This window comes from Lissotriton helveticus, chromosome 4_1 (genome assembly GCF_964261635.1).
Source record: "Lissotriton helveticus chromosome 4_1, aLisHel1.1, whole genome shotgun sequence".
NCBI classification, from domain to species: Eukaryota; Metazoa; Chordata; class Amphibia; order Caudata; family Salamandridae; genus Lissotriton; species Lissotriton helveticus.
Genome location: NC_136063.1, coordinates 145,489,661 through 145,503,861, shown reverse-complemented (window position 1 = coordinate 145,503,861; position 14,201 = coordinate 145,489,661). Strand labels below are relative to the sequence as shown.

At 46.8% G+C, this 14,201-nt stretch overlaps 1 protein-coding gene across 2 annotated transcripts in view; it reads right to left on the bottom strand.

Annotated features, from left to right (window-relative positions):
- NRBP2 (nuclear receptor binding protein 2) overlaps positions 1-14,201 on the bottom strand; it is a 383,035-nt gene that overhangs the window by 74,002 nt on the left and 294,832 nt on the right. For both annotated transcript variants that reach the window (XM_078686579.1, XM_078686580.1), the window contains exons 13-14: positions 8,032-8,082; positions 7,377-7,512 (exon numbers count right to left, since the gene is read on the bottom strand). In XM_078686579.1, the coding sequence (XP_078542705.1) occupies positions 7,377-7,512; positions 8,032-8,082 (187 nt within the window). The remainder of the gene's footprint in view (positions 1-7,376; positions 7,513-8,031; positions 8,083-14,201) is intronic.

The window sequence follows — 14,201 nt, the reverse complement described above, 5'->3', positions numbered from 1 at the left end:
ACACAAAAGGCAACCAAATCTATTCCAATCATAGAGTTCTTGTGGGAACAGGGCAAGAAATTGATGCTGACACCCGCTTCCGTGCCTGCGGTTGTTCCGCGCCTGGACAAAAAATATAAAGCCCCACTTAAGGCGGCGGCTTGCCTCAACGGGCACCCAAAACCTGACTCGGTGGTCACGCAGGCGGCCCAGAAACACTCCCGCAACCCTTCCTCCCCACTGTCCGCTCCTCCGGACAAGGAAGGCAGGAAGCTGGACACGATAGGGAAGAGATTCACGTCCACGTCGGCCATGAACATCAAGATCGCAAACTCCATTGCCTTGTTGGGGCGCTACAATCGCCAGCTCTGGGAGGACATAGCCCCATACCTGAAGGAACTGCCTGATGCCGTAAAGGGGGAGGTCACGGCTCTCCTGTCGGAAGGTCAATCTTCGGCGGCGGAAATAATTGACTGCGCGATAGATGCAGCCATGACTGGCTTCCGTCAACTAGCCGGAGCGGCTGTGCTACGCCGTCAAGGATGGCTGAAGGCGACGTCGTTCCGCCAGGAAGTGCAATTGAAGGTGCTGGACATGCCCTTCGACGGCCAGCATCTCTTTGGGGACAAGATCGACGAGGCACTGCAAACTATCAAGAAGGACACCGACACTGCAAGGGCGCTAGGCACGTTACAGTCCCGGAACCAGTCCTTTCGAGGGAACCGATCCAGAGGTCAGTCCTCTTATCGCGGTTCCTACCAGAACCGGTCCTCGTATTCCTCTGCCAACAAAAATCAGTACCAACATAAACAACAACAAGCCCGTCAATCTTCATACGGACGATCTACCTTCAGGGGCAGGAATTCCAAAAGGGGCACTGGCGGACGCCAGTGACCGATTACTCCAGCCAGTCCCACCACCCTCTACATCCTTTCAAATTGGAGGAAAGCTGACCCATTTCCTCGACAATTGGCAACACATCACCACGGACCGATGGGTTCTCCAAATTATAAGATTCGGACACTCTCTCGAGTTCACGTCCCGACCTCCCAACACACCTCCCAAAAGGCGGACGCACAAACATCTACGGCTCCTTACCCTAGAACTCGCTATAATGCTACAAAAAAGAGCAATCGAACGAGTTCCAGCATCCCAGAAGGGGAAGGGGTTTTATTCACACTTCTTTCTTGTAAAACAGAAAGAGGACAAGTGGAGGCCCATTCTAGACCTTCGGGCACTCAATGCCTTCCTACGGAGCCAATCGTTCAGAATGGTGACGATTCAAGAAATCCTGGGCACTCTCGAACAAGGAGATTTCATGACATCCTTAGATCTCCAGGATGCCTACTACCACGTCCCCATCCTCAAGCGTCACAGAAAGTTCCTGCGGTTCGAGGTGGCGGGCCGACATTATCAGTTCAGAGTCCTACCATTTGGCCTCAAGTCCGCGCCGCGGATCTTCACGAAGTGCCTAGCTCCGGTGGCGGCATATCTGCGTCAATTGGGTCACCAAGTCTTCCCTTACCTAGACGACTGGCTGGTGAAAGCACCCTCAGCCGAGGACGCGGCAGCGTCCTCCTGCGCCTGCACCAATCTTTTTCAGAGGCTAGGATTAACCATCAATCTCAAAAAATCCTGCACCACCCCTACGACAAGGATCACCTTCCTAGGGGCTGTCCTGGACACGAAGTGCGTGAAGGCCTTTCCCTCGAAGGAGAGGGCGGACAAGATACTATCTCTGGCCACGGCTGTGGCGACAAACCATACATCAAAGTGCGCACTTACACATCCCTCATGGGAATGATGTCTTCGTGCATCCTCCTTATCCCTCACTGCCGTCTCAGGATGCGCCCATTGCAGGAAGCTCTCGCAACCCAATGGACCCAAAGCACTGGCTCTTTCGAGGACATTGTGCAAATCACACCAAAAATGTCCACAAGCCTAGCTTGGTGGAGGAATCGAAAAAATCTGAATGTAGGATTACCGTTTCTCCTTCCGGCGACACCTCTGGTGATCACCACGGACGCCTCCTTGGAAGGATGGGGCGCCGTTCTACAAGATCTTCGAATCAGCGGCAAGTGGGACCCTCAGGAAAAACTGCTCCACATAAATCTCTTGGAGCTGAGGGCGGTCTATCTTGCTCTACAGGCATTCCTGCCACGCATCCAGAACTCCCCAGTGCTCGTCAAAACGGACAACACCACGACGATGCACTACCTCAACAAACAGGGGGGAACGCGTTCGCTCTGTCTATCACGCGAATCGCAGAAAATCTGGAACTGGCTAGTGTTACACGGGATCCAACTCAAGGCGGACTATGTCCCCGGAAAAGACAATACTATCGCGGATGCCCTGAGCAGGCAAAGATCCCTCTCCCACGAGTGGGAGCTGAGCGACAACGCCCTGGACCACGTCTTCTCTCAATGGGGAGTCCCGAACATCGACCTGTTTGCCACCAAAGACAACGCCAAATGTCCGCACTACGCAAGCTGGCATCCCCAACAAGGGTCTCTGGGGAATGCATTCTCCATCGGATGGTCCAGCGCGTTTGCGTACGCCTTTCCTCCGTTTCCAATGATCCCGAGGCTCCTCAGGGAGATGAAGGCGGAACCATGTACCCTAATCCTGATTGCCCCGTTCTGGCCGAGACAACACTGGTTCTCGGATCTACTTCGACTTTCCATCAGGTCACCGATCCGTTTGAGGCAGCACCCGAACCTCTTAACAATGTCCAACGGTCAGGTGCAACACCCGAACCTCCAATCACTCAAGTTGTCGGCCTGGCTCCTGAGCACAGGGAGTTCAGTGGACTAAATATCCCGCAGGACTGCAGGGATATCTTGTCGAAAGCGAGAGCGGATAGTACAAACAAAGCCTACTCTCTCAAGTGGAAACGGTTCTGCATGTGGTGTGTGGATCGGGATCTAAGACCACTCTCAGTCACCCCTGAACAAATACTACCGTACCTGCTGCATTTAGCACAGTCAGGCCTGGCACATGCATCCATAAAGGTTCACCTCGCAGCTATCTCTAGATTCACTAGGACTTTCACAGGACCTTCTCTGTGGTCCAGTAGACTAGTCAAACAATTCCTGAAGGGACTCTACAGATCCTTTCCGAGGCCTCGGAAAGTCCCTCCGACATGGCAACTGAATCTGGTACTCAACCAACTCATGAAAAGTCCGTTTGAACCCATTCATCGAGCATCCATCAAACACATCTCCTGGAAAACAGCACTCTTGCTCGCTCTAACATCAGCCAGGAGAGTTAGCGAGCTGCAAGCTTTGTCCATTCAAGAACCATATCTGCAATTCAGACAAGACAGGGTAGTGCTGAGACCGAACCCTAAATTCATACCTAAAGTCCCTTCGGACTTTCATCTCAACGAGCCAATTGTCCTCAGGTCCTTCTTTGCAAATCCGTCCACAGCAGCGGAAAGAGCGCTGCATTCTCTGGACCTTCAGAGGTGCCTAAAATTCTACCTAGACAAAACTAAGGCTCTCAGGAAATCTTCACAGCTGTTTGTGGCATACAGCAGACTAAGAGTGGGCCTGCCTCTCACGAAGCAAAGCATCTCCAGGTGGATATCCTCAGCGATTGCATTCTGCCACGACAAGGCCGGACGGCCTTTAACTGAACATGTTACTGCTCACTCCACCAGGGCAATGTCCACGTCCGCAGCATTGTTCGCTGGGGTACCAATCTTGGACATTTGCAGAGCGGCGACTTGGAAGTCACCGCACACTTTCTCCAGACATTACTGCCTGGATATCGAACTTCAGAAGGATGCGGCAGTGGGCCAGGCAGTGCTTCGCCATCTCTTTCAGTGATGTGAGCCTTCCTACATCCCGCCATCCAGGTATGCACGTTCCTTGCTATTGTGATGTTACTGTTATGCTGTCCACATGTTGTATGACGACACATGCATTGTCTACTGTGACTACAGAGCATTTCCATCACGCAGGTGCATATCTGATTGCTAGCTATTCTGATTCAGGCATGTGAATCTATGAAAGACACCCAAATACTGGATAAGAAATGCGTTACTTACCTGTAACAGCAGTTATCCAGTATTGGTGTCTTTCATAGATTCACATGCAACCCTCCCGCCTCCCCTGGAAGGTCTCACATCCCTCTCTAACAATATTACGCCAACCTAGTTGGGTGCGTACGAAAATCTGAGGGACTGGGGCTCCTCCCAGGGAGGTCCTAGAGGGAGGTCGGAGCTGATTGGCTGACTGTAAGAGTTTGGTCCTTTTTACATAAGGACAAGGAAAGGCCACTAAGGGGAGACCCTTGGGCCTATTTTCTCTATGTATGTCTATAGGACATTACTTTTTTATTTACCGGAGGCTCCCGTCTCGACGACGGGGAATGATTCAGGCATGTGAATCTATGAAAGACACCAATACTGGATAACTGCTGTTACAGGTAAGTAACGCATTTCTTACAGCTACAGCTACAGCCTCATAGCTGCGGTTATGGCGCATTCTTCCATCCACCTAAGGTTAATTGCCAGCTTTCACCCAGCACACAGAGGGCATATTCCATGCATCATCACATTCTTGCAGCATCCACTCAACACTCTACACTACAGCATGCCCACTCAGCCCATACATACACTGACACATCACTCCATTATCTCAATTTTTAACACACAGGACAACACAGACACCCCCACATCACTGCAAATAGACTGCTACCTGCACATACATGCACATACATGCACATATACACACACATGAAGCAGAGAAGGCGGTCAGGACACACAAGGACAAGCAAAAGACTGCTGTCAGCACACATTCAAGAAAAATAACTAGTGTTGGTACACACACACAGGGAGAATCAAAGACTGCTGTGAACACACATGTAAGGAGAAACACAGACCAAAGTCCGCCCACACACCAGGGGTAGTGCAGACTGTTGTCAGCACATACACAAAGGGAAACACAAGCTGCAGTTGACACATACACAAGGAGAAACAAAGGCTGCTGTCAGTACATGCACAAATGGAAAGAAAAAGTGCAGTCTGATTATAGGCCTCTGACATATCAAAGACACCCTCCCCTTTTACTACAACTGGGCAAGGGTTTACCATACCTGCAGTGATTGAAAATACACATAGTGTTAGTGCTGGACCCTGGTGCCATATGGCATATGCAGGTTATCACCTTCTCAGGTGAATCCCTGCAGATAAGCTGCCCCAAGGTAACCTCATTGTCAGCTTTTCTAGCCAGGCGAGGGCACCATCACTTGATGCTCAGGCACCAAGTACCCCCAAACCCAATCCTGCACAGGCCAATAGAAATCAAAGAGCCCTTCTTCATTCCATGCCAGTGGTTGCAAAAACAGATTGCTGTTCTCTGACAGCTCACAGGCAGCTCCCAGCAGGACACAGAGGCCAGGCTAGCACGCTACAGCACACAACCCGTACAGCAAACAGAGCTCTGGGATATGCATTACTAATATAGAAAAGTTACATTACAATATCTTTGTAATTAAAACGGGAAGGCAATATCTGCCCCACAGTTATTTGGCGTATGAACTCCCTGCTGCAGTTCGGGATTCTCTCTGCCCTGCATCGGAGGCCTTGGTGTGGACCTCGGTAAAGGGTTTAGTCTTGAATGGGAATCACCACCCCACAAAACATCGGTTGAGATGAGCCACCCTGTAGTAGAGCACTGGGTAAGCACTCCAGACACAAACATTGCACTTAATTTATAAAAAATAAATAAAATAAGTTTGTAGTCTTGGGAAATCCCATATGTAAAATAATCTTCGCACTCAAATATGCCAGCAATAGACGGACTTCCTCCAGCAGCCCGTACATGGAGTGTCGACTGAATGAGTGCAAGAGGCTACTTTTCCAGGCGCCCAAAGAGAGGTTAAATTAGAAATCTTAGTGATTTAGGTATACCCGAGTGAAGGGGCCTCTCATAAGCGTTGACATGGTTAAGGACCAACCAGTTGAAATGTAACCCAGAAAAGTCGGAAATCATTTTTTGTGGCTGCCCTCCTGTGGAGGAATGGAGACTTTGGTGGCCAGAAAATACGTCACTCTCTCTCGCCCCATAACAGATGGTACAAAACCTGGGCATTATGATAGATAACTCCCAATCCATGAGAGCCAAAGTCCAATCAGAAATTGGAACCTGCTTTGGCCTCCTTCTGATTCTGAGAAATTTCCTTCCACTCCTGTCTTTGGAATGTAGGAAAATCTTGGTCCAGGCATGGGTTACCTCCGGATTGGACTGTGTCAATGTCCTGTACCTGGGCCTCCCAGAATATCTGCTCAAAAGCTTGCGGGTGGCCCAAAATGCAGCAGCCAGAGCTGTTCGCATGCTCAAACTCGGGACTCGTATGTCCACTCATCTCAGATCTCTTCACTGGCTTTCAGTAAAAAAATGTAAAAAAGAAGATAAGGTTCAAGGCCCTGGTTCTATTTTTTAAGGCCTTCCACAGGAGCGGCGCGAGGTTCCTCAGTAGGAGAGTTACCCATTACACACTATCTAGAACTCTGAGATACTCATCCCTGAACTTGGCTTTGGTCCAGAGAATATTGCATGCCAGGTTGGGCGGCATCTCTTTCAGGTTTCTTGGGGCACAGGCCTGGAATGTGCTCCCTGTGTCACTGAGATCAGTGACGGATTTAGCCACATTTAGGAAACTCCTTAAAACCTGGCTATTTAGTCAATCAATAATCTCTCCTTTAGCACCATGCCTTAGCAGCATCTTGTCACATCAGCACTTGGGGATGTCAGTGGGGTCGCAGAGAAGGCCTTCGGAAGCGCTGGGACACTCTTGTCGAGTAGCTGTGCACTATATAAATGCCTTCATTCATTCAAGGTGAGTGAGTGCCTTACTTAATGTCATCACAGACACCCTTTTCCACTCCAGGGCTTTCATATTAGAACCTAAAGTATTCTGGGTGTTGTAGTCTGTTTCCATTGAGGTGACTAGACTAATACACCTGAGTGCAATGACTTGCAGGTTAAAATCCCAGGATACGAATCCGTGTCTGTGTTGGAATAGAGTGAGGTGGCCACCCTACACTGAGGGGATCTTTATGCACCAAAACACAATGCCTCTCTCTCATTTTTGTTCCCCAGACATTGAGACAGGCCATATTCACATTACTAGAAAGTATATGCAAGCGAAAAGGCTGGGGGTGGTGTGCAAGGTCAGAGCTGAAGGCAATGCATTCCACACTAAGGAAATAATGGGACGGACGGTCATGCCCTTAGATTAAAGGACCACTCCAGACTGTGGTCTGGATTCAGGCCAATCAATCAACGAATTATAAAGCGCGGCAAATCACCCGTGAGGGTCTCAAGGTGCTGCTAATTGATTCTCTCCATTGGGTCTGGAAGTAAGCACATTCTGCAATATAGGCCTACCTTTCTGGTCTCCACATCAACAGGTTCTGGAGTAGGTGTCTTGGTGTGCGGCACTTCCTCCTGCGACTGGGAGAGGGCCCTCGGCAGCACGTGGGGGCGAGCGGCAGCAAAGTTCATGAGTGGGTAAATGCCATTCCTGGTAGGAAGACAGCCAGAGTGGCCGAAACGTGTTAATAGTTAAATACATTCTTGAGAAAGCAGCTCCTGTAATAAGACTGACTGTTCAATTAGACCAGTCATATGTTGGCAAAGAAGACCATTCGTGAGTGAGACAGTACAATCATAACTAAGTAACATGCCAAGTGTGAGACACAGAAATGTGCAAGTACATGTGATCAAACACCTACAGGGTGAGCATCCTTACCAGGTACAAAGACGACTATGGTAAAAGTGAGAGGCTTGAATGAACAGGTGAATGTGTTGAAAGCACTTGACAAGATGGCCAAGACACTGAGCAAGAACTAGGATGAAAGTGAGGTTACAAGTTCAGGACACTCTCTAAACTTCTTAGGATTGAGGATAAATACTCCTAGGATCAGATGAAGGCACCCTCAGACGGTGAGCCTTACAGATCCTTTTAGAAGCAGGAACTGGAGATATCTCTGAGTCAAAGAGCTACACACAGTGTTCTATCGTGTCAATATTACGGACTCACCTGACATCTTCCAGGAACTTGTCCAGCTCTAGTGAGGAGATCTGGGAGTACCTGTGTGGCAAAGAAGGCATGGACATAATAATGAAGATCGACGAATAATCACAGTGAAAACGATGGAGGAGATAGGCGCTCACTCGCCTGAAACAATGCACCATCCACACCGAACTACGGTAAGACACTATAATCTGTATCTCCACTACAAATGAAAGATCCACATAGCTCCCTGTTTCAAAACCCTACATTGGCTTAAAATGCCCAAAGATACCCTACTCTAAGTGCTCTGCTGGACTCACCCGACTTTTTAGAAAGCTGGCTGGAAGCACTCACAGGAGTAACACCTACAGCTGGCCAGTATCTACAACCAAGCCTTGTTTCCCATTGAGGAGCCGCCTACCATCATAAAATGTGTTGAGGAGGAAAGTGCAAAGTGCTTCGGAACATTCTACGGTCACAAAAGCCAGAGAGGCCCTTTACTTTACAACACATGTTCAAAGTGGACATACTCAATTCAGTAATCTACATATTTTGTTCAACTCCACTTTGCTGCCTTTCTTTTTGTGGTTTATTTTGTCTATCTTACTGAGCACTTAGAAGCATTCTTTCTTGGCATTAGACACTAAACAACTGCCCTGCTCATGTGACTAACCTACCACTCGTTTATGATGGCTGCATAGCACTTTCTGGGATACTTTTCTCAACTCATATGTCCACACAGACAGGATGAAAACACAGTCCAAACGATGGGATTCGCACATGATAAAGTTACTTGGAATCAATCATTACAAAATAAATGGAAAAAGCATACATTTCACTAAAAATAAAATGAGCAACACAAAAATAGGTTTTAACCTTTACGAAAGTTAATAAAATCTGATGTTGGAAAAGAGTATTCACCCAAGTGGAACCTAAAAAAAGTAGCCAACCTCATAAATCAATTCATTCCATTCCAGCAGCGGAATCCCAGCCAAAGAAGCTTCAGCGCATTGCAAGTATTTAGCACGGGCAAACTCTTGAATGGTTAGTCGTTCTCTGTATATAGTCTATGCCCACGTAACGACAGACACACACAACTGCTCAACAAGCACGCAAACGTTCACTGCTGTTAGCAGATTACATGTGGTCACATCACTGTAGGGCAGTAAGTCATGAGAGCGAAAGGGGATGGTGGACTGGTGTGATGTGGTCAAGGTGGACATGCAGGCGAAGGTTGTTGAATGGTGGTGGACATTGGGTGGAGAGGGCGGGCTCTGAGGTAGTGTAAGGGATATGTGGAGAAGCCAGACTGAGGTGAAACTCTCTAAAGAGCAAGGTCTAAAGTGATCACTGAGTTACGGTGGCAGGAACTCAAGAAGTGTTCGAGATCACAGTGTGCCAAGCTCACAGAAGTACGGGTGTGCGAAATTCGGGTAATTTGCTTTTGTATAATTCTATGAAAATTCCAGAAGATCAAACAGATTTAGGCAAAATTACACAAAATGCAAATCTGTCATGTAGTGCAGATTTTTTGCAGGAAAACCCCAATTGACGAGAACAGCCATACGAGTACTGGTTGTTTGCATTGATCCTATGCACCTGTGCTATAATTTTGCTGCGAACAGTAGCGTGATTCTACGCTGTGGCGGGTAATGGTGTAATTCCAGAATTTTGCATAACAAGCATAATGCAAATTTCCCGAGATATTTGTGAATTTACTGATCGGCTAGGGTATCAAAAAAAAAACATCGCCGTCTACATATGTGTGCCAGTGTTCCGGGCTGCTTCAGCCTCTTATGACATTTCAGGGAGAGAAAGCCTGAGCTGCGATAGAATTAAAATGAGATACAAGGATAAGGGAGAGTCGAGGATTACTGCAGAGCTTAACTTGACAGGGGTTTCAATGAGATCCTGTGTACCAGTATATCAGATTGGCATCCACAAAGCCGTCAGACTCCTCCGCGAGCCAGCTTATAGAATGTGCTGTTTGTCGACGCTTCGACATTACACCATAGTTCGTGTCCTCAAGGCTGGAGGCAGGCTTTGCGAGATTGTAAGAAAAAAAACAAAAGTCATGGGATAGGAGAACAGTAAAAAGGTTGCCTAGAAGAACACATGCCGGTTGCTTGGATTATGCCCATGTACAGGATGCCAGGTCTATAGGTTAAGAAGCCTGGCCTGGACCCTGCGGGGAGGGCATCTTAAGCGGTGAACAGCGGGTGCTTAGAAGCCTCCTTGAAAAGTCACACAAGGTGCTTAGGAGGCAGTCAGAGGTCGTGGGCAGTGCGCTGTGTGGATACTGTACCCAGCCACTGTGGTCCCAGGGCCACTGATACGAGACAGCTAAGGTAATCCCTTAAAGGGGCCATCCAGTGTGGAGACAAAAACAATGCTCTTGGCCCAGCCCTGAATCTCTAACAATCATCAACAGGCGTTCTGGAATGCTTGTTTAATGATGACAGCATGGATTTTGGGACCCACTATGACATCACTCACTAGATGGCCCATTTAAGACACTTGACTCTCTCGGGGTAGCGCAGTCCAGCATGCAAGGCTAACTACGGGAAATGGAGGGGATTAGAAACTCTGATTTAGTGCGACACAGGCAATAACACTCAATTATATCAGTGTCCAGTGAGTGCGTCACTTTAGAAATAAACAATACTTTAATTATGAAGTAAGAAGATGTAACAGTTAAAATTAACATACACATAAAAACTAGATGGTAGTTGCACCTTCAAGGACCAATGGCAAACATTTGTATAGCTCCTTAGCTCTAGAAGTTAGATTTTTCTTAAGAGTAGCCATATGGCAGACGTCAGCCACTGGAGATTGGTTTGGGTCTATTCAGGGATCCCCAGAGGCCCTCTAGCTTTGGAATCCTATTGGACTACAACTAAAGGGTCTATATGAGATCAAGGATACTGATGTAGGAAGACTGGAGCAACATCTCTTCTCTGGGTACCGGTCTGGTACTAGGGTTGAAGTCCAAGTGCAGAAAAAGTGTAGAGCCAAAAAAACCTCCACTAAAACAAACAGGATTGCACTTTCCAAACAAAAGTCCTAACATGTTCCAATGTACCCGCGGAGCTGTCCTGGTAAATCAGTGCCTGTGTGGGAACACTGTTCAGGCCATTGGGTGTCTGGATCAGGTAAGGACCCAACCAGTTATAATACTTCTAGATGGGAAAAATGACAGTAGCGGGCCACTTCCCACCATGGTGTCTGACGGATGCCTAGATCTCAAGAGTTACCAGTAATAGTCAATATTTTCCAGCGGCAGGCACACCGATAACACACGTCAGACAATCCTTTGTGCTAGGAGCATAGAAATTCAACCCACACCCTCTGCTCTGCCATCTTCCACCTGGGCCTCAAAAAACGTTGTGGGACCAGACATCAGCTGTAGTTGTGTAGTGTATCAACATAAGCTGCAGTTGTTTTGTTTATCTGCCCGAGTGTGATTTTATATGTGTCTTTGAGTGTATACAGAGTAGTGCTCGATGAGTCATTTTTTATAATTCATTGACAATTTACATATTTGTAATGTAAGTATGTGAATCTGTTATGCTTATATGTTTGCAGTGTGATTTGTATTAATGTCTCAGATATCCTACGTTATATGGCATTTTTAAATGAATTATATTACACCTATTTTTAAACAGATTTGCAATGTGATTTGTAAGGGTGCCTGCAATATCTAAAGCTATTAATGTTCTTTCTTTTGTAACTTCTTAAAACATTTTAGTATGTGAATTCTTTGGCTGTCTGCAATGTGTAGTAAGTTGACACTTCTTTTTACTTTCTTCTATTTTTTAGGTGTACCTCTTAACGTTATGTTAATGTTATTTGGCTGCTTCCAGTGATTTAAGTGTGATTACCTTGCAGTGACTGGCCATGTGTGACACACGACTTTGCCCATACGTTTCTGTATTTCATTTGAGCATGTGAAGTAGTACTACATGAGTGCTATAACACATACATATAAATGTCTTTGTGTATTCCTTGCATACATTGGACATGCCGGAGAAGTTTCAATCCAAAAGGGAGGTGCCATTTACTCTTTACTTCCAGTATCTGAAAGTTTAGTTAGAGAGACTATGGAACAGTTAAGTTTTCAAGTCATTTTTGAAACATACAAATTTGAGCTCTGCTCTCAGGCCAGGTTACAGGGCATCCCACAGTCTGGGGGCATGGAGCTTCAGGGTGGTTCCTTCATGTATACATGTAGGTAGTAGGTATGCACGCATGCAGGTACTTTCATGGCAGAAAGCTACCAGGGCACTGTATGGGGCTACCAGCTTAGATTATGACCCACAATCCATCCATGTGGAGAAGTGTGGCTCACTGATTAGAGCGGCAGACCCTGATGCAGAGGTCTGGCCCGGGACCAGGGTTCAATTCCCATCGCGGCAGGGTCTTGAGCTCAAATGTCCGCGGACCTGATAATTCTCGGCACGGTGCCTACTCTAATCATGTGGTCCCACGCTGCAACTCTGGGCAGTAGCTTGCTTAGTCTCCACACCGGCCCTAATCGCTAAGGATGCCTGGCTTCACCAGGGGGGTGCCCAGGAGTTGGGCGCCTCACAGGAACAGGCCAGGACGGGTTCCTCAGTGGTTTATTCAGCGCGGGGACACACTGGTAAGTGTAACCATGCGCTTTATTACAATTATTCACATAGTAAAGTGAGGGGGGTTTCAGAAATCAGTAAAGGGAAATAAATCAATGAAGGTTTTAAGTTGTAGTGTTCTTTGAACAGGGAGACTTCTCGAAGTTAGAGACTGTTTGATCGTTTTGGGGCTCTTCATCCAGGCCCTGTATGTGTAGCTGGTGAAGGCCTCTTTTCTGGTTTTCATTTTTGTACATTTCCTCATCTCTAGACTGTTGATGTGTCGTGATTGGCTGGAGTTGGTTAGTTTGTTAACCAGATACGTAGGGGTGCTGTTCATGGTGGGTTTGTAGTCAATGCAGATGGACTAGAACAGGGATCTCCAACATTTTCTGTAGTAAGAACTACTCATGGTTATTGAAAATGATCCTGAGCTACTAACACAAATGAGCAGTGTTACAGCAGTGACCATTTCAGACACGATTCCAGTAGTGGTCATTGCGTACAGGTCTATGAAGAGTGACCACAAACAGTGACCACCTCAGTGCATCAGAGAAGGTCACGAGCAATCATGTCCAAAGACAAAGCATTATGGAATTTAATTTTGAATGCCTGTATATGCCACAGCAGTCAAATACACAACGCCACCATCCACCAAAGAACATCAGTAATAAGATTTCCCAGTGGGAGCAGGAATTGCTATTTAAGTATTAGATTTAAATGTATTTTTCTCAAAACATCGGCTTCCTCAATTCTGAAAAAACAAGCATTTTACTTTTAAGTACATCCTTTTTTGTTTTGGAAACCTTGCTAATTCAACCACACGAAAACTTAATTTACGAGGTTGGGCTGCCCACAGGTGACCTATTACAAATTGCTGGGGAGATACCAGTGGCTCCCGGGCTGCATGTTGGAGAACCTTGGTCTAGAAGAAGATGCAGCCGTGCAAGGAGAGCCGGTGGAGTTTCATCAGTGTGGGGGTAAGGGCTTGAATGTCACTTTTGAAATTACTTACAAAGAACACTAATTTCATTTTCTGCAGGACAAGACAACCAAGAAACAACGGTGAGGCACAAGGGAACTTGAAGAAACTCTAGTACGGAGGAAGAAATAAGGAATTGAGCCAAACCAAACAAAGACATGACAGAAAATAGTGTTTCTTTTCCCTTTGGAAAAGAGTAAAAGTGGAACAGAACTCACCATTCTGAGGCCAAGAAAATGCTAAACTTGGCAAATACAGACTTCAATGTGACCTGATTGAGCAATAATTTTGACAAAAATATGAAAGAAACTTTTTTCCAGCTGGGGGAAGAGTAGGGTGCACTGAGGACAAACACATGGAAGTATCTGAGGCTACAACTGTCGGTGGGAAAGGCGTAAAGTGAGAAATACGATCCTTATGATGGTATTTCCATTAATATGTATACTACATGATCACATCACTGAGAATAGGCCTTCAGCAAAACACACTTCTAAAGCGCCTACAATACAGCCTCTGGCAAAGAGCCAACATTGGCCTAAGAAAGGAGACAAAACTAGACTACCACACTTTAGCAAAGGCACATATAGAAATGTTCAATTTGTGTA